At 34.8% G+C, this 22,676-nt stretch overlaps 2 protein-coding genes across 2 annotated transcripts; one reads left to right on the top strand and one right to left on the bottom strand.

The window, feature by feature from the left end:
• Window positions 1-368: 368 nt before the first annotated feature.
• Window positions 369-9,630, bottom strand: LOC113001666 (uncharacterized; the record flags this gene model as incomplete). The annotated part of the gene is made up of 5 exons (XM_026128564.1): window positions 369-398; window positions 4,880-6,139; window positions 6,461-6,517; window positions 6,671-7,915; window positions 9,070-9,630. Coding segments are annotated over 5 exons (3,153 nt in total), but the record flags the coding sequence as incomplete, so codon positions are not given.
• Window positions 9,631-20,347: 10,717 nt separating this feature from the next.
• LOC100170685 (WRKY transcription factor) lies at window positions 20,348-22,401 on the top strand. Its single transcript, NM_001250742.2, has 3 exons — window positions 20,348-21,168; window positions 21,358-21,486; window positions 21,852-22,401. The coding sequence occupies exons 1-3, from the start codon at window positions 20,453-20,455 to the stop codon at window positions 22,009-22,011; spliced, it is 1,005 nt and encodes a 334-aa protein (NP_001237671.1). The 5' UTR covers window positions 20,348-20,452; the 3' UTR covers window positions 22,012-22,401.
• Window positions 22,402-22,676: the final 275 nt, after the last annotated feature.

The following is a 22,676-nucleotide window of genomic DNA, read 5'->3' as shown; positions in this document are numbered from 1 at the left end:
TGGATATATCCTCAGAAAACACTTTAGGAAACTCTCTAACAATAGGGAGGTCACACATAGAAACCTTTGTCTCTACTTCTAGGCTAGACAAGATCATGTATACTTGAGCATCTTCCTTTAAAGATGTCACAACTTGGTTGGCAGAGATAAACATCATATCCTTACTCACTCCAGAATCATCAAACACCACACTTTTATCAAAACAGTTCAACAAGACATGGTTGGAAGATAACCAGTCCATACCAAGAATAACATCAATCTGACTCAAAGACAAACAAATTAAATCAATTAAGAATGTTCTACCAGAAATTTCCACAGAACAATTAAAACACACATAAGAAGTTAACATAGAACCACTAGATCTTTATTTAAAGAAAGCACAGAAAGCATAAGTTTTCCTACACAGAAACAAAGAACCACACAACAATCACAACCATCAAAAATTCCTACTCAGTTACTCTTGAGAGATGATGACTCAAGACATTAACACCCACTTTCCATCATTTTCATTTTCTGATCGCTTGCCATATCATTCCATTGCCCTTCATAAATTATACAGGTGGCCAGTCTGATAATCCATGACCCGGCATTGAAATTCATGGTATAGCAGACATCAAAAAGACAAATTCAATATGACTACAAAAATCAAATCACTATAGCTCATTAAAACATAACTAGTGAGTAAGTGCTAATAGCAAACAACGAACATCAAACATCAGCAAACAACCAACACCAAGCATTCAACAAAACAACCAGAGAATGCACAGAAAAACATAGCAGACTCACAACTCACTGGCCGAAAGGTTCGACCTGCTCTGATACCACTAAATGTAACGACCCGCCTCGTCGCTACGGTATCCACACTCTAATATTCGATAATTTCAATTTTTATAAAAAGAACTCCCTTAATTTTTTATTATGAAAATAGAAGTGATTTTGTCACAACATAAATTCATCCAACAACACACCATTACTTAAGTGAATATGCATAATTACATATAAACAATAATTCGGTACATGTCATACACATAACGAAAATTAAATATGTTCATATATATAATTAAAATTCCAATTTTACATCTTTAACTCAACAAAATAAAACTTAAAAACCAACTACGGAGGAGTTGATTACAAAACACAACTCTCTCCCAAAATAACGCCAACGTCATCACGTCGGCTCGGCGGCTCCTCACCAGAATCTTACTCCCTACATCCTGCCACTGTCATTCTGCTCCCACGAACAAGGTTCGTGATCATCACAGGTATCAACCACACGATACAAAATTGCAAGGGTGAGTTTATTATAAAAGAACCAATACCAATTCCAAATAACCACAATTAGCAAAGAACATAGGCAAACATGATGAGCATACACAACAATCATTATTCAACACTCATATCCAACAAATATTCATCATCCATCCATGGACCCAATCAAGACTGCACAGAATGATGCATGCACCTGACTCAAGACTCAGATGCAATGTGGTACGTACCAACAACAACCAAATCTCAAGAAATAGCCAAAGCGTGTCCACACGACACTCTCACTTAGGGAACTGTGCTGAGTTTGTCGAGACTGTTAGACAAGTGGCCTCAGATATCTTAAGAAGGGGGGGTTGAATTAAGATATTCCAAACTGTTTCCCCTAATTAAAAATCTATTTCACTTTTTACTCAAGTTATGAATTCCCTTAATGACAATCTTCTTAAATATTAATTCAAACGAAGCAACTTGAATATGAATATAAAGCAATAATAAATAAAGGAGATTAAGGGAAGAGAAAATGCAAACTCAGTTTTATACTGGTTCGGCCACACCCTTGTGCCTACGTCCAGTCCCCAAGCAACCCGCTTGAGAGTTCCACTAACTTGTAAATTCCTTTTACAAGATCTAAACACACAAGGACAATCCTTCCTTTGTGTTTAGAGATCCTTTACAACAAGAGACTCACAGTCTCTTAATCCCTTAGAGAATGAGAAGAAGAAGAGAAACAAATCTCTCTAGAAAGAGATGGATTTTACAGATTGAGCACTCAATTAATTCCTTAATGAATTGCAATTGAATTGGCCAAGGAATTCTTAAGAGGATAAAATGAATTTGCTCTTTGAGAGGATAAACACTTTGTTGTACTGAAAATCTCTGAGCAATTTCGTGTTTAAGTCACATATATATAGACCATTGGTGGTCATGAGTAAAGCCTTTGAAAAGTTGTGACTCTTGAAATTATTTTTCTGAAATTCCTGTCTGGTAATCGATTACAGTAATTGTGTAATCGATTACAGCTTTTAAAATTTGAATTAAAACGTTTACTAACTGCTGGTAATCGATTACCAAAATTGTGTAATCGATTACACAGTCTAAAATTTCGAATTCAAATTTTTATAGCTGTTATAAAACGTATTTGGCCACTGGTAATCGATTACATCCTCTGGTAATCGATTACCAGAGAGTAAAACCTTTGAAAAACACTTTTTATTTTAAATCACTTGGCCAAACCTTTGCTAATTCAATTAGGAATTCCCTTCCTAATATTCTAGTGATCATCTTGATGTTGTGCCTTGTAATCTTGAAGTATTGTCTTGAATTTTAATCTTGAAAAGCCCATTTGCATCAATTGCAACACATCATCATGATCATCATCAAAACATCAAAGCCAATTGCATCTACAATCTCCCCCTTTTTTATGATGACAATACAATACCTGAAATCAAGATTCAAGCAAGCAACAAACAATTGTATATAGATAAAATGTGCATTCGTTTTCTCCCCCTATATTTCGGAATACATGATCACTTGATTTCTAAGTTTGTTAAGCTTTTTCTTAAGCTTTTGCTACAACCTTTTTCTCCCCCTTTGGCAACATCAAAAAGCCAAAGAACTCGGAAATCAACATAGTTATAACAATGGAGTAGCAAGATATAAGTATCAGAGTATTAAATACAATAAGTCAAACTCATAATCAAGAAATAATCAAACCAGAATTCAAATAACATAAAATGTCAACAACCACAAAATATCCAAGACTGAAATTTTAAAAACACAAGATAAATAAGCAAAGTACTTAGCATAATAATGTAAATTCTAAGAAACTAAAAGCCAAAATACACGGCTTATAAAAGATAAATAATCAGAATCTAAAAGCTAAGAAGACGGAGGAGGTGGTGGAAGATCGAAACTCTGACGAATGTATCCGACATCCTCTTCAAGCTGTGTAAGACGAATGTCCATACCGGCAAAGCGTGAATCTAACGAGTCAAAGCGGTCACCAACATACGAACGAAGACCCCGTAATTCGGAGAGGACTTCATTCATGAGTGCGGAATCTTCACGTTGAGGAGGCGGTGAAGGAGTACGTTCATCTTGAGGAGGGAGTGCATCCTTCTTCAGCCATTGTCCATTCCGATCTTTACGATACCCAAAGGAGGTCACTGCTCCAGCACCAATTGCAAAGGAACGCTTGACTTGAACAAAGGGTTCATCATCAAGCGGAATTTGAAAATGACGCAAAAACAGAGTAATCAAATGTGGATAAGGAAGAGGTGCATTGGCCCGTAATGCCTTATGCATTCGGTACCGAACCAAATGGGCCCAGTCGATCTGACGACCGGTTAGAAAAGCCCACATAAGAATCAAATCCTCCTCAGAGGCTTGTGCTAAATTTGAAGACCGAGGAAGCAAAATTCTAACAATGATATAATGCATGATGCGATTATCAAAAGTTAATGACCCGGCCAACAATCTACCGGTTATGTCAGCTTGATCATTGCAGACCATGCGACAAGCATCATGACTCGAATAATCGAATTTCCAGTCATCAACAATGGTGCCCTCAAAAGGTGCACCTTGACTGGGTAAATGAGTCAAAGAAAAGAAAAGTGACTGATCAATGACCATAGAAGTACCATGCACCTCAGACATAATAATACCATCCTGAATTTTTAAATTGCAGTAGAAGACTTTTACAAGTTCAGGATAATATGGCAATTTAAATGACATGAAATCAACAAGACCAGAATTTTGAAACACTTGATAGCAATCAAACGTTTCATCATTAAAGAACTCTACGTCTAGGTACTTAGGGTCTAAGATTATTCTAGAAGAAAACTGAGAAAGGTACCGTAGACGTTGATCATCGGATGAAAACAATGTTGATGATCTTGGAGATGACAAAGAAGGAGGAATAGGTGCTGTGGGTGCTCTGGATGGGCCGTGACGGCGATGGGCAGCAGCGGTAGCGGTGGAGGATGATCCCTTTCTCTTCTTTGATGGCTCTGCCATTTGATGAAGTTTTTCTGGATTTTGATCGGTGGAAGTGAAAGAGGAGTGAAAAAGAGGAAGATTGGGCTTTACGGGACGTGATTTGGTGAAGAATCGAGTGAGAATCGAAGGTTTGAAGTTCTAGGTATGGAGGAAAGCGTGGAGGAAGCTTTGGCTGCGCATCAGCTCTGATTTCGTGAGTATTTATAGAAGATGACGCATTGTAATCGATTACAGGTATTGGTAATCGATTACAGGCTCAATAAGCCTTCTGGTAATCGATTACAGGATGTTGTAATCGATTACAGGCTGCCTGTTCATGTGTAATCGATTACACTGGATGGTAATCGATTACCAGAGCCTATCCTAGGCTAGTTTCTAAGAGAATATCTATATTTAGGCTCAAATACATCCTATATGACTAATTTTCACTACTAATACACTAAATTCAATCATTCAATTACTATATACACAAGAAATCATAAATTCTATCATAAAAAAAACAAGAATTCAAACAAGATCAAACAAAATAATCTACAATCAAAAGGTAAAAAGTAAATCAATCAATCAATCAACCAATCAATCAACCAATCAATTCCTATTTTTCTAAATCTCTTACATCTAAGAGACCTAATTCTCTTCTAATAGAGAAAAACACTTCCTTGGGGAGAGGTTTAGTGAAAATATCAGCAAGTTGATTCTTAGTATCAACAAATTCTAAAACACAATCTCCCTTTAAGACATGATCTCTAAGAAAGTGGTGTCTAATCTCTATATGTTTAGTTCTTGAATGTTGAACTGGGTTTTTGGATAGATTTATGGCACTAGTATTATCACACTTAATAGGTACGCGATCAAGAATGATGCCATAGTCAGATAATTGTTGCTTCATCCATAAAATTTGTGCACAACAACTACCGGCAGAGATATACTCCGCTTCAGCAGTAGATAAAGCAACACTGTTTTGTTTCTTACTATGCCATGAGACAAGAGCCGATCCAATAAATTGACAAGTTCCACTTGTACTTTTTCTATCAGTTTTAGATCCGGCAAAATCAGAATCAGAATATCCTATTAAGTTACATGTTGAATTCTTAGGATACCATAATCCTAAATTGATTGTTCCTAATAGATATCTCATGATTCTCTTTACTGCACTTAGATGTGATTGTTTGGGGTTGGATTGAAACCTAGCACACATGCATACACTAAACATAATATCAGGTCTACTAGCAGATAAATAAAGAAGAGATCCGATCATACCTCGATATTGTTTTATGTCTATAGACTGACCAGATTCATCTTTATCTAAGTAACAATTAGTGCTCATCGGTGTAGACATGTGTTTTGCACTATCCATCCCAAATCTTTTGATCAATTCCTTGCAGTATTTGGATTGATTGATGAATATACCTTCTTGAGTTTGCTTGATTTGTAATCCCAGAAAGTACTTTAGTTCTCCCATCATTGACATTTCAAATTCACTTTGCATATCAAGGGAAAACTCCTTGCACAATGAATCATTAGTGGATCCAAAAATTATATCATCAACATATATTTGAACCAACAAAATATCATTATGCCTTCTCTTTATGAATAATGTGGTATCCACTTTACCTCTGGAGAATTCTTTTTCAAGAAGAAAATTACTTAATCGTTCATACCATGCCCTAGGGGCTTGTTTCAAACCATAAAGAGCCTTTTGTAATTTATAAACATGGTTTGGTTTATCAGAAATTTCAAAACCAGGGGGTTGTTCAACATATACCTCTTCTTGAATTAAGCCATTTAGAAAGGCACTCTTAACATCCATTTGATAAAGTTTAAAGTTCATTATGGATGCATATGCCAAAAGCATTCTAATGGCTTCTAATCTTGCAACAGGAGCATATGTTTCTTCATAGTCTATCCCCTCTTCTTGATTATACCCTTTTGCTACTAACCTGGCTTTATTTCTAATAATTATACCATGTTCATCTAATTTATTTCTAAAAACCCATTTTGTTCCAATGACAGGATAATTTTCAGGTTTTTCTACTAATTTCCATACATTGTTTCTTTCAAATTGGTTTAGTTCTTCTTGCATGGCAATGATCCAATTATCATCTACTATGGCTTCTTTTATATTTTTAGGTTCAATCATAGATACAAAAGCCATATTATTGCATAAATCTTTAAGAGAATGTCTAGTTGTTACCCCTTTTGAGATATCACCAATAATGTTATCGAGGGGATGATCTCTTGAAGTTTTCCATTCTCTTGGGAGTACATCATTGGATTTGCCTTCTTCTGGAGGATCTTCATTGTTTCCTTTGTCATTTCCTTTGGAATCTTGTTCATGAATGTTCATATGTTCTAAAGAATCTGCAATGTCATCTAGCATATTCTTTGTTGACAATATAGCATTAGATTCATCAAAGGTAACATGAATGGATTCCTCTATATTCATAGTTCTCTTATTATATATTCTATATGCTTTGCTTTGTAAAGAATATCCAAGAAAAATGCCTTCATCAGATTTTGCATCGAATTTTCCTAGATTATCTTTACCATTATTAAGTACAAAGCACTTGCACCCAAAAACATGTAGATGAGAAATATTAGGTTTTCTACCGTTAAATAACTCATATGGGGTTTTCTTTAAAATAGGTCTTATCAAGGCTCTATTCATGATGTAACATGCAGTATTGACAGCTTCAGCCCAAAAATACTTTGGAAGAGAAGTATCATTTAATAAAGTTCTTGCAATTTCTTCCAATGACCTATTTTTCCTCTCAACAACTCCATTTTGTTGAGGAGTTCTTGGTGCAGAAAAATTATGTTCAATACCATGTTCATCACAAAATAATTCAAAATCTTTATTTTCAAATTCACCCCCATGATCACTTCTAATGGATGCAATCTTGAGATTTTTCTTGTTTTGTATGACTTTAGCAAGTTTCCTAAATGCATGGAATGAATCACTTTTATGTGTAATAAATAATGTCCAAGTATATCTAGAGAAATCATCAACTATAACTAAAGCATAGTAATTTCCTCCAAAACTCATGGTTCTAGATGGACCAAATAGATCCATATGCAATAACTGTAATGGTTGAGTGGTTGAAACAACATTTTTAGATTTGAATGAGACTCTTGTTTGTTTGCCCTTTTGACATGCATCGCATAATTTATCTTTTTCAAATTTCAATTTAGGCAAACCAACTACTAAATCTTTTGAAATTAATTTATTTAAGTGATCCATGTTTATGTGAGCAATTCTTTTATGCCATAACCATGGATCATCATCTTTACTAAGAAAGCAATGATTGTTTTCTTGTTTTATGCTTAAGTCTATCATGTAAACATTATTGACTCTATGTCCTACATGCTTTATATTAATGTCATGCTTATGTTCTATAAGACATTTCTGAGAATCAAATGATACTAGATAGCCTTTGTCACATAGTTGACTAACGCTAAGCAGGCTATGCTTAAGGCCTTCAACAAGTAGAACATTTTCAATGGAGTTTGAAGAATTTGTACCTATTTTACCCACTCCAAGAATTCTACCTTTGTTGTTGTCACCATATGTTACATGCCCGCTTTTCTTTGGAGATATGTGTGTAAAATTTGATGCATCTCCAGTCATATGTTTTGAACATCCGCTATCTATGTACCACTTCTTTCTCAAAGATACCTGCATAATCAAGTTTTTGACTTAGGTACCCAAATTTTATTGGGTCCTTGCATGTTAGTATAAACTGAGGATCCTTTTGGGACCCATATCATTTTAATATTACTGTAATTTTTCTTGAAGTAGCAAGTTGATATGCCATGTCCTCTTCTTCCACAGTAAAAACAAGTGATAGAATTAGAATTGCATTTTTGTGTGGAAGTGGAAAAGTTTTTATGAACCTTTTGTAGTTTTTCAGATTTATACCCTAGTCCATTTTTATTTGACACATATCTTTGTTTACTTAATATAACATCTAAATTATTTCTACTATATGAAAATTTTGCAAGTGAATTTTTTAACTCTTTAATTTCTTTTACATATTTATCACAACAGCTACAAGAATCTGTTATTTTCTTGTCATTAATAGTGGAGATATTAACTTTTTCATTTGTTTTAGAGATTGAAACCTCATTTCTAAGAAGATCTAATTCTTTGTTTAATTTTGAAATTTCATTTTCTAAATTTGAAATTGTTTTCTTTGATGATGAAACTAATTTTGCAAGTTTAATTGATTCTTTATGCAAATCAGCAAATGCATCCTGCAATTCATCAAAAGAAATAGATAAGTTGTTTGAAGATGTTACCTCTTCATCACTTTCATAACTTTTTGCCATAAGGCAAAGATTTATCTCTTCATTTTCAGAATCATCAGAGGATTCCAAATCATTTTCATCCCATGTGATGTATGCTTTCTTTAGTTTCTTCTCACTATGATTTTTCTTTTCAGATTTTTCCATCTTTTTCTTGAAGATGGGACAATCAACCCTCAGATGTCCAGGTTGATTGCATTCAAAGCATTTTAGAGTAGAGGATGAATTTTCTGTCCTTCTTTTTTATTTAAAATTTGGTCGCCTCTGATTTCCTCTTACTTTAAGAAATTTGTTGAACCTTTTTACAAAGAAACTTAGATCATCATCATCATCTGCATCATTATCCTGATCACTTTCTTCTTGAATTGAGGATGATGCTTTAAGAGCAATTCCTTTCTTTTTCTTGTCATTTTCTTCATTTTGGTGCAATCTCAATAGTTCCATCTCGTGTTCCTGCAACTTACCAAATAAAGTGGCAAGAGACATGTTAGACAAATCTCTTGATTCAGAAATAGCCGTTACTTTGGGTTGCCATTCTCTACTTAAACATCTTAGCACCTTGTTTATAAGATCTTCATTTTGAAATTCTTTGCCTAAGGCTGCTAGATGATTTACTATATGTGTAAATCTCTTTTGCATACTCTGAATATTTTCATTTGTATTCATTCTAAATAATTCATACTCATGAGTTAGTGCATTTATCCTAGATCTTTTAACATCTGTAGTTCCTTCATGTGTTAATCGAAGAGTGTCCCACATTTCCTTAGCACTCTTGCAATTTGAAACTCTGAAATATTCATCCATTCCTAGGGCAGATGTTATTATGTTTTTGGCTTTTAGGTTGTATTGTACTCGTTTTCTATCCTCTTCAGACCATCTATCTCTAGGTTTTTCTATGGTTATGCTTTCACTTGATGAACTACCATCTATTGAAACTCTTTCTACTGTGGTGGGTATATAAGGCCCTATTTCAATGGCTTCCCAGATATTTAGATCTATTGCCTCGATAAAAATTTGCATTCGGGTTTTCCAGTAGTGGTAACCCTCTCCATTAAAGATTGGAGGTCTATTGATAGAATTCCCTTCTGGAAATAAGGAATTTGTTGAGGCCATCTTTTTCTTGAAGCTTCTAAACTTTGTACAAGAATGAAGCTCTGATACCACTTGTTAGACAAGTGGCCTCAGATATCTTAAGAAGGGGGGGTTGAATTAAGATATTCCAAACTGTTTCCCCTAATTAAAAATCTATTTCACTTTTTACTCAAGTTATGAATTCCCTTAATGACAATCTTCTTAAATATTAATTCAAACGAAGCAACTTGAATATGAATATAAAGCAATAATAAATAAAGGAGATTAAGGGAAGAGAAAATGCAAACTCAGTTTTATACTGGTTCGGCCACACCCTTGTGCCTACGTCCAGTCCCCAAGCAACCCGCTTGAGAGTTCCACTATCTTGTAAATTCCTTTTACAAGATCTAAACACACAAGGACAATCCTTCCTTTGTGTTTAGAGATCCTTTACAACAAGAGACTCACAGTCTCTTAATCCCTTAGAGAATGAGAAGAAGAAGAGAAACAAATCTCTCTAGAAAGAGATGGATTTTACAGATTGAGCACTCAATTAATTCCTTAATGAATTGCAATTGAATTGGCCAAGGAATTCTTAAGAGGATAAAATGAATTTGCTCTTTGAGAGGATAAACACTTTGTTGTACTGAAAATCTCTGAGCAATTTCGTGTTTAAGTCACATATATATAGACCATTGGTGGTCATGAGTAAAGCCTTTGAAAAGTTGTGACTCTTGAAATTATTTTTCTGAAATTCCTGTCTGGTAATCGATTACAGTAATTGTGTAATCGATTACAGCTTTTAAAATTTGAATTAAAACGTTTACTAACTGCTGGTAATCGATTACCAAAATTGTGTAATCGATTACACAGTCTAAAATTTCGAATTCAAATTTTTATAGCTGTTATAAAACGTATTTGGCCACTGGTAATCGATTACATCCTCTGGTAATCGATTACCAGAGAGTAAAACCTTTGAAAAACACTTTTTATTTTAAATCACTTGGCCAAACCTTTGCTAATTCAATTAGGAATTCCCTTCCTAATATTCTAGTGATCATCTTGATGTTGTGCCTTGTAATCTTGAAGTATTGTCTTGAATTTTAATCTTGAAAAGCCCATTTGCATCAATTGCAACACATCATCATGATCATCATCAAAACATCAAAGCCAATTGCATCTACAGAGACCACCCAGTTGTGCACGTAACAGCCCCCCTCCCATAGGTGATCAGCCTGGGAGCCCAAAGGTGTTCCCTACCAGGTGACAGCCCCCTAGTACAAAGTACACTTGGCCACAGTTACTCTATTTCCTGTGTCGTATGAGCTATGATTGTAACACCCTGATATATATATATATATATATATATATATATATATATATATATATATATATATATATATATTATTCGTAATTATGTTTGATGTTTGATTATTTGTTGCGTTATTTTCATCCGTAATTATTTTTAAGGAAGTTAATTTAGTTAATAGAAGGGTGTGGATAGATAAGGATCTAACTTCTCAAAGAATCCACTTGAGAAAGCTTCGCAAAGAAGCCACGAGGAAGCTTCTGGAGGAAGCCTCTTAATGAAGCTTCTAGAGAAAACTACATGAAGCTGCCTTGGTAAAAACGCTGTCCAGCCTTCGTTAACCGTTGGATCTTCTCGAAATTGGGTTTGCAACTTTACAAGACACTTGTCCATGATCTGACCGTTGGGATCTTTGAGAAGATATATGGAGTGTGCTAGAAGCCTCTTAATGAAGCTTCTAGAGAAAACTACATGAAGCTGCCTCGGTAAAAACGATGCCCAGCCTTCGTTAACCGTTGGATCTTCTCGAAATTTGGTTTGCAACTTCACAAGACAATTTTCCATGATCTGACCGTTGGGATCTTTGAGAAGATGTCTGGAGTGTGCTAGAAGCTTCCCTTCCCGAGAGCATCTCTTATTTAAGCATTTCAGCCTTTGCTTTCGTGTAGCTTAGGAAAAACGTCATTTCTTCTTCTTTCTTTCTTCCAAAGTCATTTCTAAAGTTACAAGAACTTTCCCCATCACCCACAGCCACCATTAGCCACCACAAACCATCATTTTTCTCCATTGAAAACCCACACCGAGAGGAACCCTTTAACCGAAGCGGAATCTTCCAACTTGGCTTGCGGTTCCGGTAGAGAACGAAAACCCTAATCTGACCTTTCGTTTTCTTTCGAGGTAACGATGGTTCTATGCTTGTTTCTTGTTATTTTCATATTGTCTTTGCATCTTTTCTGACTTTGGAACCGCCATTGCATGTCTTATGCTTCCTTTGAAAAACCTTAGAGAAAGAGACTTTGTAAACGTTATCCTTTCATGAAATGCATGTTATTTTCGTAACCTACACTGAACCCCGGTCACATTGGCGTGGTCGGAATTTCCAAATGACGTTCCTTTGTAAAACCTGAAATGCTCTCAGCTCTTTCATGTAGTGATGTGGGTGTTTGACCCAAAGCATTGTTACTAGCTTTGTTTTCTGAAATCCATACTAAGTCTCCTTCGTTTTGGCATGGTAGAGGCTTGTGTGGAATCGACGAGCAAGGACAAAAAGGAATCTTCAAGTGACGCGACGAGGAATCCGCGGGGTAGCACACGATAGGTAAGGGGAGTTTATTATAAAATTTACTATTTTAACACCATAGTTAGGGTCAGGGAACCTAGCTATGAGGATATCTGCCTGTCCCTGTTGCATGCTGATTTTTGTTCAAAGAAAATTACGTTTTAACTAATGGGATGCGATATATATATGTATTGTGATGAATGATATTGTTTTGGTTGTTTGAAGACCGTGCGTGTGGAAATGATATTGTTGTGTTTGTTTGAATTGTTGTTGATGTTGCTATTGAGGATTTTAATTGATATGTGATGATAATGATAATTATGATGATATTGATTTGAGATGATGTTGTTAGTAAAGACCATGTAACATGAATTGTTATTATTGATGAATATGTGAATATGAAATGAGGTTGTTGTTGTTATTGATAACGTCATTGAGATGAGATGATATTTATGTTGTGAATGACATGGAAATATGATTTGTTGATTGATGTTGGAAATGCATTGGCATGTGCATGTTGTGTATGTTCGTGGGGGGCACTGTGCACTGACCTTTCAGGGTCTTTGGTACTAGCTTTTGGCCACGTTCATACGTTGGATGTTGTGTATGATCGTGGGGGGCACTGTGCACTGACCTTCCAGGGTCTTTGGCACTAGCTTTTGGCCACGATCATACGTCGTATGAAGTGTATGTCATAGGGGGTAGAGTGCATTGACCTTGTCGGATGGCCCAGACGTGGGTAACTAGCGTGGTTAGAGAATCTAAACATTCCTGAGGGGATGCTTAGGCGCTTTAATTGGTCCATGGTCTTTGGCACTTACTTTTGGCCGTGATCATAGCTCATACGACACAGGAAATAGAGTAACTGTGGCCAAGTGTACTTTGTACTAGGGGGCTGTCACCTGGTAGGGAACACCTTTGGGCTCCCAGGCTGATCACCTATGGGAGGGGGGCTGTTACGTGCACAACCGGGTGGTCTCGACAAACTCAGCACAATTCCCTAAGTGAGAGTGTCGTGTGGACACGCTTAGGCTATTTCTTGAGATTTGGTTGTTGTTGGTACGTACCACATTGCATCTGAGTGTTGAGTCAGGTGCATGCATCATTTTGTGCAGTCTTGATTGGGTCCATGGATGGATGATGAGTAAATGTTGGATGTGAATGATGAATATTTGTTGGATATGAGTGTTGAATAATGATTGTTGTGTATGCTTATCATGTTTGCATATGTTCCTTGCTAATCGTGGTTATTTGGAATTGGTATTGGTTCTTTTATAATAAACTCACCCTTGCAATTTTGTATCGTGTGGTTGATACCTGTGATGATCACGAACCTTGTTCGTGAGAGCAGAATGACAGTGGCAGGGTGTAGGGAGTAAGATTCTGGTGAGGAGCCGCCGAGCCGACGTAATGACGTTGGCGTTATTTTTGGAGAGAGTTGTGTTTTGTAATCAACTCCCCCGTAGTTGGTTTTTAAGTTTTATTTTGTTGAGTTAAGGATGTAAACCTTGAATTTTAATTATATATATGAACATATTTAATTTTCGTTATGTGTATGACATGTACCCAATTATTGTTTCTATGTAATTATGCATATTCACTTAAGTAATGGCCATGTTGTTGGATGAATTTATGTTGTGACAAAATCACTTCTATTTTCATAAGCAAAAATTAAAGGAGTTCTTTTTATAAAAATTAAAATTATCTAATATTAGAGTGTGGATACCGTAGCGACGAGGCGGGTCGTTACAATGATCACGGCCAAAAGTAAGTGCCAAAGACCATGGACCAATTAAAGCGCCTAAGCATCCCCTCAGGAATGCTTAGATTCTCTAACCACGCTAGTTACCCACGTTTGGGCATCCGACAAGGTCAGTGCACTCTACCCCCCATGACATACACTTCATACGACGTATGATCGTGGCCAAAAGCTAGTGCCAAAGACCCTGGAAGGTCAGTGCACAGTGCCCCCACGATCATACACAACATCCAACGTATGAACGTGGCCAAAAGCTAGTGCCAAAGACCCTGAAAGGTCAGTGCACAGTGCCCCCACGAACATACACAACATGCACATGCCAATGCATTTCCAACATCAATCAACAAATCTATTTCCATGTCATTCACAACATAAATATCATCTCATCTCAATGACGTTATCAACAACAACAACAACCTCATTTCATATTCACATATTCATCAATAATAACAATTCATGTTGACATGGTCTTTATTAACAACGTCATCTCAAATCAATATCATCATAATTATCATTATCATCACATATCAATTAAAATCCTCAATAGCAACATCAACAACAATTCAAACAAACACAACAATATCATTTCCACACGCACGGTCTTCAAACACACATTTCAAACAACTAAAACAATATCATTCATCACAATACATATATATATCGCATCCCATTAGTTAAAACGTAATTTTCTTTGAAGAAAAATCAGCATGCAACAGGGACAGGCAGATATCCTCATAGCTAGGTTCCCTGACCCTAACTATGGTGTTAAAACGGTAAATTTTATAATAAACTCCCCTTACCTATTGTGAGCTACCCGCGGATTCCTCGTCGCGTCACTTGAAGATTCCTTTTTGTCCTTGCTCGTCGATTCCACACAAGCCTCTACCATGCCAAAACGAAGGAGACTTAGTATGGATTTCAGAAAACAAAGCTAGTAACAGTGCTCTGGGTCAAACACCCACATCACTATATGAAAGAGCTGAGAGCATTTCGGGTTTTACAAAGGAACGTCATTTGGAAATTCCGACCACGCCAATGTGACCGGGGTTCAGTGTAGGTTACGAAAATAACATGATTTCATGAAAGGATAACGTTTACAAAGTCTCTTTCTCTAAGGTTTTTCAAAGGAAGCATAAGACATGCAATGGCGGTTCCAAAGTCAGAAAAGATGCAAAGACAAGATGAAACTAACAAGAAACAAGCGTAGAACCATGGTTACCTCGAAAGAAAACGAAAGGTCAGATTAGGGTTTTCGTTCTCTACCGGAACCGCAAGCCAAGTTGGAAGATTCCGCTTCGGTTGAAGAGTTCCTCTCGATGTGGGGTTTCAATGGAGAACAACGATGGTTTGTGGTGGCTAATGGTGGCTATGGGTGATGGAGAAAGTTCTTGGGACTTTAGAAATGTCTTTGGAAGAAAGAAAAAGAAGAAATGACGTTTTTCCTAAGCTACACGAAAGCAAAGGCTGAAATGCTTAAATAAGAGATGCTCTCGGGAACGGAAGCTTCTAGCACACTCCAGACATATTCTAAAGATCCCAACGGTCAGATCATGGACAAGTGTCTTGTGAAGTTGCAAACCAAATTTCGAGAAGATCCAACGGTTAACGAAGGCTGGGCAGCGTTTTTACCGAGGCAGCTTCATGTAGTTTTCTCTAGAAGCTTCATTAAGAGGCTTCGTCCAAAAGCTTCATTAAGAGGCTTCTAGCACATTCCAGACATCTTCTCAAAGATCCCAACGGTCAGGTCATGGATAATTGTCTTTTGAAATTGCAGACCAAATTTCTAGGAGATCCAACGGTTAACGAAGGCTGGGCAGCATTTTTACCGAGGTAGCTTCATGTAGCTTTCTCTAGAAGCTTCATTAAGAGGCTTCCTCCATAAGCTTCCTCGTGGCTTCTTTGAGAAGCTTTCTCAAGAGGCTTCTTTGAGAAGTTAGATCCTTATCTATCCACTCCCCTCTATTAACTAAATTAACTTCCTTAAAAATAATTACGGATGAAAATAACGCAACAAATAATCAAACATCAAACATAATTACTAATAATATATAATATATATATCAGGGTGCTACAGTTGTCTCCTTGGCATTTCAATCTTACTCATATTGGCTTTTTGCCCGAGCAAGTAACAACATCTTTGCTCCAGCCTCAACCTTCCTCTTCCCATTAGACATGGTCCCCACCTTCAGTAGGTCTCATCAAATTCAACTTGGACGTGACTATTTTCAAGGATCAAAACATGTTTGGTTTAAGTATGTTCTTGTGCAATGACAATGGGACTTTCATCAAAGCCATGACTGAACACTACCCAAGATCACCTCAATCGCATGAAGCATAAGCTTTCACGCTCTAGCAAGTTCTCGTGTGGATTTGGCATCTCAACCTCCATGATGTTGTTTTTGAAACAAATTGTAAAATGATAAAAGATAATATGACAACCTCAAAAAATACCAAAATGTTTTCCATGTCTTATTAGCTAAATGTAGGGTTTTCCTTTCCTCCATCCAAAACTCTTACTATTTGTTTGGATGGGGAAATTAAAGAAGACAAAGTATTTTAACAAGGATATTAAAATGTTTTCCTATAATGTAACCTGTTTGAATAGGATATTTTAAAAGTAATTAAAATGATATCATTTTTATAAAGCATTTTAATCTACTAAAATCACAGAATTTTAAATTCTCACCAAAAGAAAAGGAATTAAAATTCCTTCGTATGAAGCGCGCGCTCTCTCTCTCCTTCTCAGCACACCACCAGCTCTCTCTCTCCCTCTCACTTTGCTCTACTACATACTCAAAGTTCCACTCTCTCAAAGCAACTTGATCGAGCAATTCCAGCATTCACTTCGCTAGCGTGTTTCACTCACAAAACTTGGTGAAACAGTGGTTATTCCGCTCTTTATCCCCCCCCCCCTCCCTTCGTTCTCAATTTAGCTTTTTTTTCATGGAATCTAGGGTTTCTTATTCCTAGGGTTCAATGCTAGGTTTTCGCGAAAGGAACATGTAGCCTAACCACATGCTTATGATTTTGTTTTCTTTATTTTTTTATTTATTAATTTCCGTCTCTGCGTTATATTTTAGAAACAGATTGTGAGACTCCTAAATTAGAAGTCGAAGTTTGCTTGTAGAAATGGACAACACGTTTGACGATGAAGTTGAATCGGCTGTTACAATCGACGAATACCTCGAGGAAGTTGAGGAACGGGAACTGGTAAGTCATTCAATATTGAAAGTTTAATTTTTAAATACATATTTAAAAATGAAAATTTGAATTTTATTGAAATTAAATTACTTTATCCAAACAAGGAAATTAAAATATAAGAATTTAAATTGCCTTATCCAAACAAAATATTTACAAAATGAAAGGAATTTAAATCAAGACAATCAAAATGTTGTGTATTTAAATTTTCTAAAAATTTTTAAATCCCCCATCCAAACACATGGTTGGTGTGAGTTTAGTTAGAAAATAAGATAATCTTGTTGTTCAAGGGGACATCCAGATTTTATGTTAACTCTCATAATAAATTAACAAAACGATTTAATTACCCATTTAGTTTTTATAATTTTCAAAACTTATCTCTTTTAGTTTTTTTAGTTAATAAGTAAATTTCTTAGTTCTTAAAGTTTATATTTTAATTCTTAAAAGGTATCTCCCGTTAATTTTTTTTAATTTGGTTAGTTAAAGAATTTTAACAATAAGAATCCCTTAAGAATTAAAATTTAAATTTCAAGAACTAAAAAAATTCACTTATTAACCATAGAAACTAAAAAAAAATTAAAAGTTATAAAAACTAAATGAGTATTTAAATCTTAATAAAATTAAAATAGTTAAAATAAACAATTTTCTTGATAATTCAATTTGCGGCTCCTAGTAACAAAGGAGAGAACTAATGTCAAAAACAACTCTCTCTCCCTCCGTCCTCATCCGTATGGTGTCAATCCAAGTCAACTTGAGCAAATGCAAATACCGTCATTCACCACACGCCTACTCCTACAAACAATTATACTACTATCACCTCGCATCAATTATAACCCCGTGGTCCCCACCACACAGAAAAGGCAACGTCCTCCAATAACTTAATTCACACATAACAAAATTAAAAATAGTACTGTATTAACTAGAATCAACTTTCAACACAGTAATAAATAACTTTTATATTGGTCTACCCAATATTTATTATGCTCGTATAGTTTATTAATATAAGAAATTTATTACTAGTAATAGGAGTACTAATTTATAAGTATTTTTTAAATCTTAAAGTTATAAGATATTTTCACTGATTTATAAGTTTCTTTTATTAAAATAAATTTATTTGTTACATAACGTTATTTTTAATAAAATACTTTAAATAACTTATAAAAAATAAACTAGCATATAAGTTACTAATTTTATTTTTATTATTTTATTAAAAATTTTATTTTATCATTTTATTTAATTTAAAACCCTCTTATAGAAATTAAACACTAGATGACATATTTATTTTTTATTATTATTTTGCAACTTGAATTTCTACTTTTTTTTATTAGTTAGTTTGATATAAAAATATTTATTTTAATGAATGATTGCATTGTTTATTTTGGTTTATAATTAAAATATTTGGTTACCAAAGTTAATTAAAAAAATTGAAAATTACGCATACTTCACTGTATAGCAATCAAACTCTAACGAAAAGATATTAAATTTTACTAATCAATCAATCATAGTTAGAAGATATGATTTGTATAATGTTTGAAGTCATGCAAGTAAGGGAGGTACACATCCAAGTTCTTTTTGTATAAATAAAAAAAAATGAATATTTAACAAAAATTATAAAGAAAAAACACTTTTGTATTTTAAATTAATTTATTAATAAAAGATTTAAATGTTAAAAAAAATTTCAAACAATATAACTCTTATAAATTTAATTTCACTTTTCCATAAAAAAATAAAAATTAAATTTTACCATTTTTTATAATACAAAATTTTAAAAATTATTATCCTAGTTTTTAAGATAATAAATTATTAAAAATACATATATGTAGTTTTATGTCATTTAACATTTATTAATTAACTTATTAACTTGTTTTACTAAATACTTTCAATTAAATCAACTAGTTTATAAGTTTTCTACTAACTTTTAGCTTTTTAACTTATAAATTTTTTGCTAGCTTATAAGATAATTTTACCAAGCATATTCTTGCTCGATAAACTTTTGAATACTAATTTATTTTGGTGATACTAATTTTTTTTCCCTATACAATTACACAATTATATAATAAATGCATTAAATTTTATAATAATTATTTTAAAATTATATTTAAATTTTTTATGAAATAATCTATATATCTATAATAACATTTTTCTATGAATAAATAGTGTATATAATAAAAGTATGAAATATTTATATAACAATCACAACTTATTATATAAAACTAACGATGAATTTATCAACTTTAATAATTATTATTTTGAAAATAATATTTATCATTATTTTTATTAATTAACCATGTAATTTTTTTTAACAATAACAATATATAAAGATCAAATTCTTCTCTTTATTTATTTTGTAAGATAAATATTAAATATTTTTATACTTTAAAACACTAGTTATATTTATTTGTATTGCATAATAGTTTTAATTTAAGTACTAAAACATGTGAATTTTATTTTTATAGCATAATATTTATTTTTATCTGTATGAATCGAAGATATATAAAAAAATTATATTAACTCACATTTTAGTTAACTAACTGTCTTAGACTTTTTTTTTTAATTTAAAACATATGAATCAACAACACCTTTCAACTTTTATTTATAATTCTTTATACTCAGAGAAAAATTTATCACTTATAAGTTATTACATTAATATCTTAAATAAAATTATTTTATGTAAAATATACATGTAATTATATATATATATCAACATTAAATTGATCAGAATTACACTCAAATCAAATTTCATAAATAGAATTTTAAGTTTAAATGTATAAAAAAAACTCAAGTTTTTGAGAAAAAAATTATAAAGCTTTTGAAAAATGTGTTTATTTTTTTTCAGAATTTAAGGATCAAAAGAAGAAGAAAGGAAAAATCATGAGTTTTATTTATTTTTTAATTAACAAACACTAACAACTAACCTTGAGTCCTGGGTGATAAAAAAAAATCCTGAATAAAATTTGTTGACAGAAATAATACAAAAACGCGTATTTTCCGTATGATAAGAGTGAGTAACCATAATACCCTGTTAGATCTTATTCACATTTGACGGAAACAGGGTAGCGTGACAGTCCAGTCACCTAGTGGACCAAAGCAGCCGAATCCTATAGCACCATTTTGACCAAGCCATATAGCTACTAGCTAATAGCTCCTCCCTATTCTTTCTTTTGTCAACACCTTCTTTCTTTGTTTAATTCTCCTCTCTCTCTCTCTTTCTCTCTTACACCCTTCCATTTTCTCCTTCTCTTCCTCCCATGGTGTAATTGCTCCAACTATGGCCGTGGACCTCATGACGACGGGTTGCAGCCGAAACGACAACATCAATAGTTTCACAACCAAAGCCGAGGAAAATGCCGTCCAAGAAGCTGCTTCCGGCTTAGAGAGCATCGAGAAGCTCATCAGACTCCTCTCGCAAACCCAAACCCAAACCCGCCATCAAATCAACAACAATAGCTCTAATGAAATCGCCATCGCCATGGACTGCAAGGTCGTCGCTGACGTGGCAGTCTCCAAGTTCAAGAAGGTCATATCCCTCCTCGGCCGAACCCGTACCGGCCACGCCAGGTTCCGACGCGCCCCTCTCCCCAACCAAAACCAACACACTCAACCTCCCTCCGAACCACCCGTGTTCCACGCTACGCCGCTGCACCAGATCCCACCACCCTCCCTTCACCAAATTCCCAAAACTGAAAGGAACCTTAACGATTCCTCCTCTTCTAAAACCATTCATTTCTCATACCCCTCCGCCGCTACCTCCTTCATCTCCTCCCTCACCGGCGACGGCGCCGCCGACAACAAACAACCTTCCTCGTCGCCGCCCGCGGCGGCGGCGACGACGACGCCCTTTCAGATCACGAGCCTCTCGCACGTGTCGTCCGCGGGGAAGCCTCCGCTTTCGACTTCCTCTTTCAAGAGAAAGTGCAGCTCTGAGAATTTAGGCTCTGGAAAATGCGGTAGCTCCTCCAGCCGCTGTCATTGTTCCAAAAAGAGGTATCTCAATTTCGTTTTTTTTTTTCCATAACTAAATTTAGAGTCAACAAAATTTAAATGTCGAATTGCTAAAGATTACATGTAATTAATTTTAATTTTGCTTGTAACATGTTCTTTTTTTAAACAAAGGTAATTTATTTTAGCAATTTTGTTCTCATGAATTTGGGTTTTTTTTTTCGCGTGATACAGTAGGAAAATGAGGTTGAAGAGGGTAGTGAGGGTACCGGCTATAAGCTTGAAGATGGCTGATATTCCACCAGATGATTATTCTTGGAGAAAGTATGGACAGAAACCAATTAAAGGATCACCTCATCCAAGGTACATCATTTGTATCATAACTAATTTAAATTTTAGTTATTTTTTTTCCTCCAAAGATTGTTTTGTGTTGGATTGGACTATTGGTAAATAATGGATATAGTATGTGCTTGTTTTGATCCGTGAGAATTGAAGACTAAGATATTGTCCAATAATTCAAAACTTCTTGACGGGGTTATAATATGTGTATAGTATGTGCTAGCTAGGTGCTAACATGAACTTGATAGTTGACTATTCAATTTCAAAATTTAAAGTGGACCCAATTTATTTGGTTTCCTTTTATGCTGTTTTTGAGTACCTATTGAATCTGAGGAGAGGTCATTCATGGGTGTTAATTGTTTTTTTTGCTTTGGGAATGATAATTGCAGGGGTTACTACAAGTGCAGTAGTGTGAGAGGGTGTCCAGCGCGAAAACATGTGGAACGAGCTTTGGATGATCCAGCTATGCTGGTGGTAACCTACGAGGGAGAGCACAATCACACTCTCTCTGCTGCTGATGCTACTAATCTCATTCTAGAATCGTCTTGAAAGTCGTAACCAAATCATCTTTTTTCCGTGACAAGGTTTTAATTAAGTAGTAGAAGAAACGCAAACCATTATTAATCAACGTTACAAGTTTTCAACGGGAGCAATTATGGCGTGTTGAATTGAATTGCAACTTTACTCTAGTCAGTCAGGGGCATTAATCTTGAAAGATATTATTAGTGGGTGCTGTTCCCTTTCCCTGTACAATATTGGATTCTTTTTCTTCTTTTTTTAAATCTTTTATTTCCTATTTCTCGTTCTCTTCAAGGCTGAATGAAACATTGTGAATCCGTTGCATCATTAGAAAAAAAATTGTCAAGGGTGGTGGTTGATTTGGTAACGGATTTGAATCTCGGAATTAAAAAAAAAAAAAGCAAGTGGGTTTTGGTTTTTATTGTTCTTTTTTGCTTTCCTCAATGTGGTTTACTTTATTTTTGGTGCTTATCTTGGATACTCGTCATTTCTCAACTTTGTTATGGGGATGGGTTTCAACTTTCAAAGCTCAACGGGATTTTCTTTGAATTTTCTTAAAGAGTAAAGTGGAGAAAAAAGCAATGAAAGGGACCTAGTCAAAGAATTGGACAGAAGAGGACGGACATGTCGTGTATAAAACGGTTGACTAAGAGAGAGAGAGAGAGAGAGAGAGAGAGAGGTTGGGAGTTGCTAGT

This window comes from Glycine max, chromosome 5 (genome assembly GCF_000004515.6).
Source record: "Glycine max cultivar Williams 82 chromosome 5, Glycine_max_v4.0, whole genome shotgun sequence".
NCBI lineage: Eukaryota > Viridiplantae > Streptophyta > Magnoliopsida > Fabales > Fabaceae > Glycine > Glycine max.
Note: the sequence above shows the minus strand (reverse complement) of the source record. Positions and strands in the feature narration are given on the sequence as shown.

Excerpts from the sequence above, each read along its gene's own strand:
- LOC100170685 (NM_001250742.2), top strand. The coding sequence starts at position 20,453 with ATGGCCGTGGACCTCATGACGACGGGTTGCAGCCGAAACGACAACATC. Across the intron at positions 21,169-21,357 it reads TGTCATTGTTCCAAAAAGAG|TAGGAAAATGAGGTTGAAGA; the intron begins GTATCTCAATTT and ends CGCGTGATACAG. Across the intron at positions 21,487-21,851 it reads AAAGGATCACCTCATCCAAG|GGGTTACTACAAGTGCAGTA; the intron begins GTACATCATTTG and ends TGATAATTGCAG.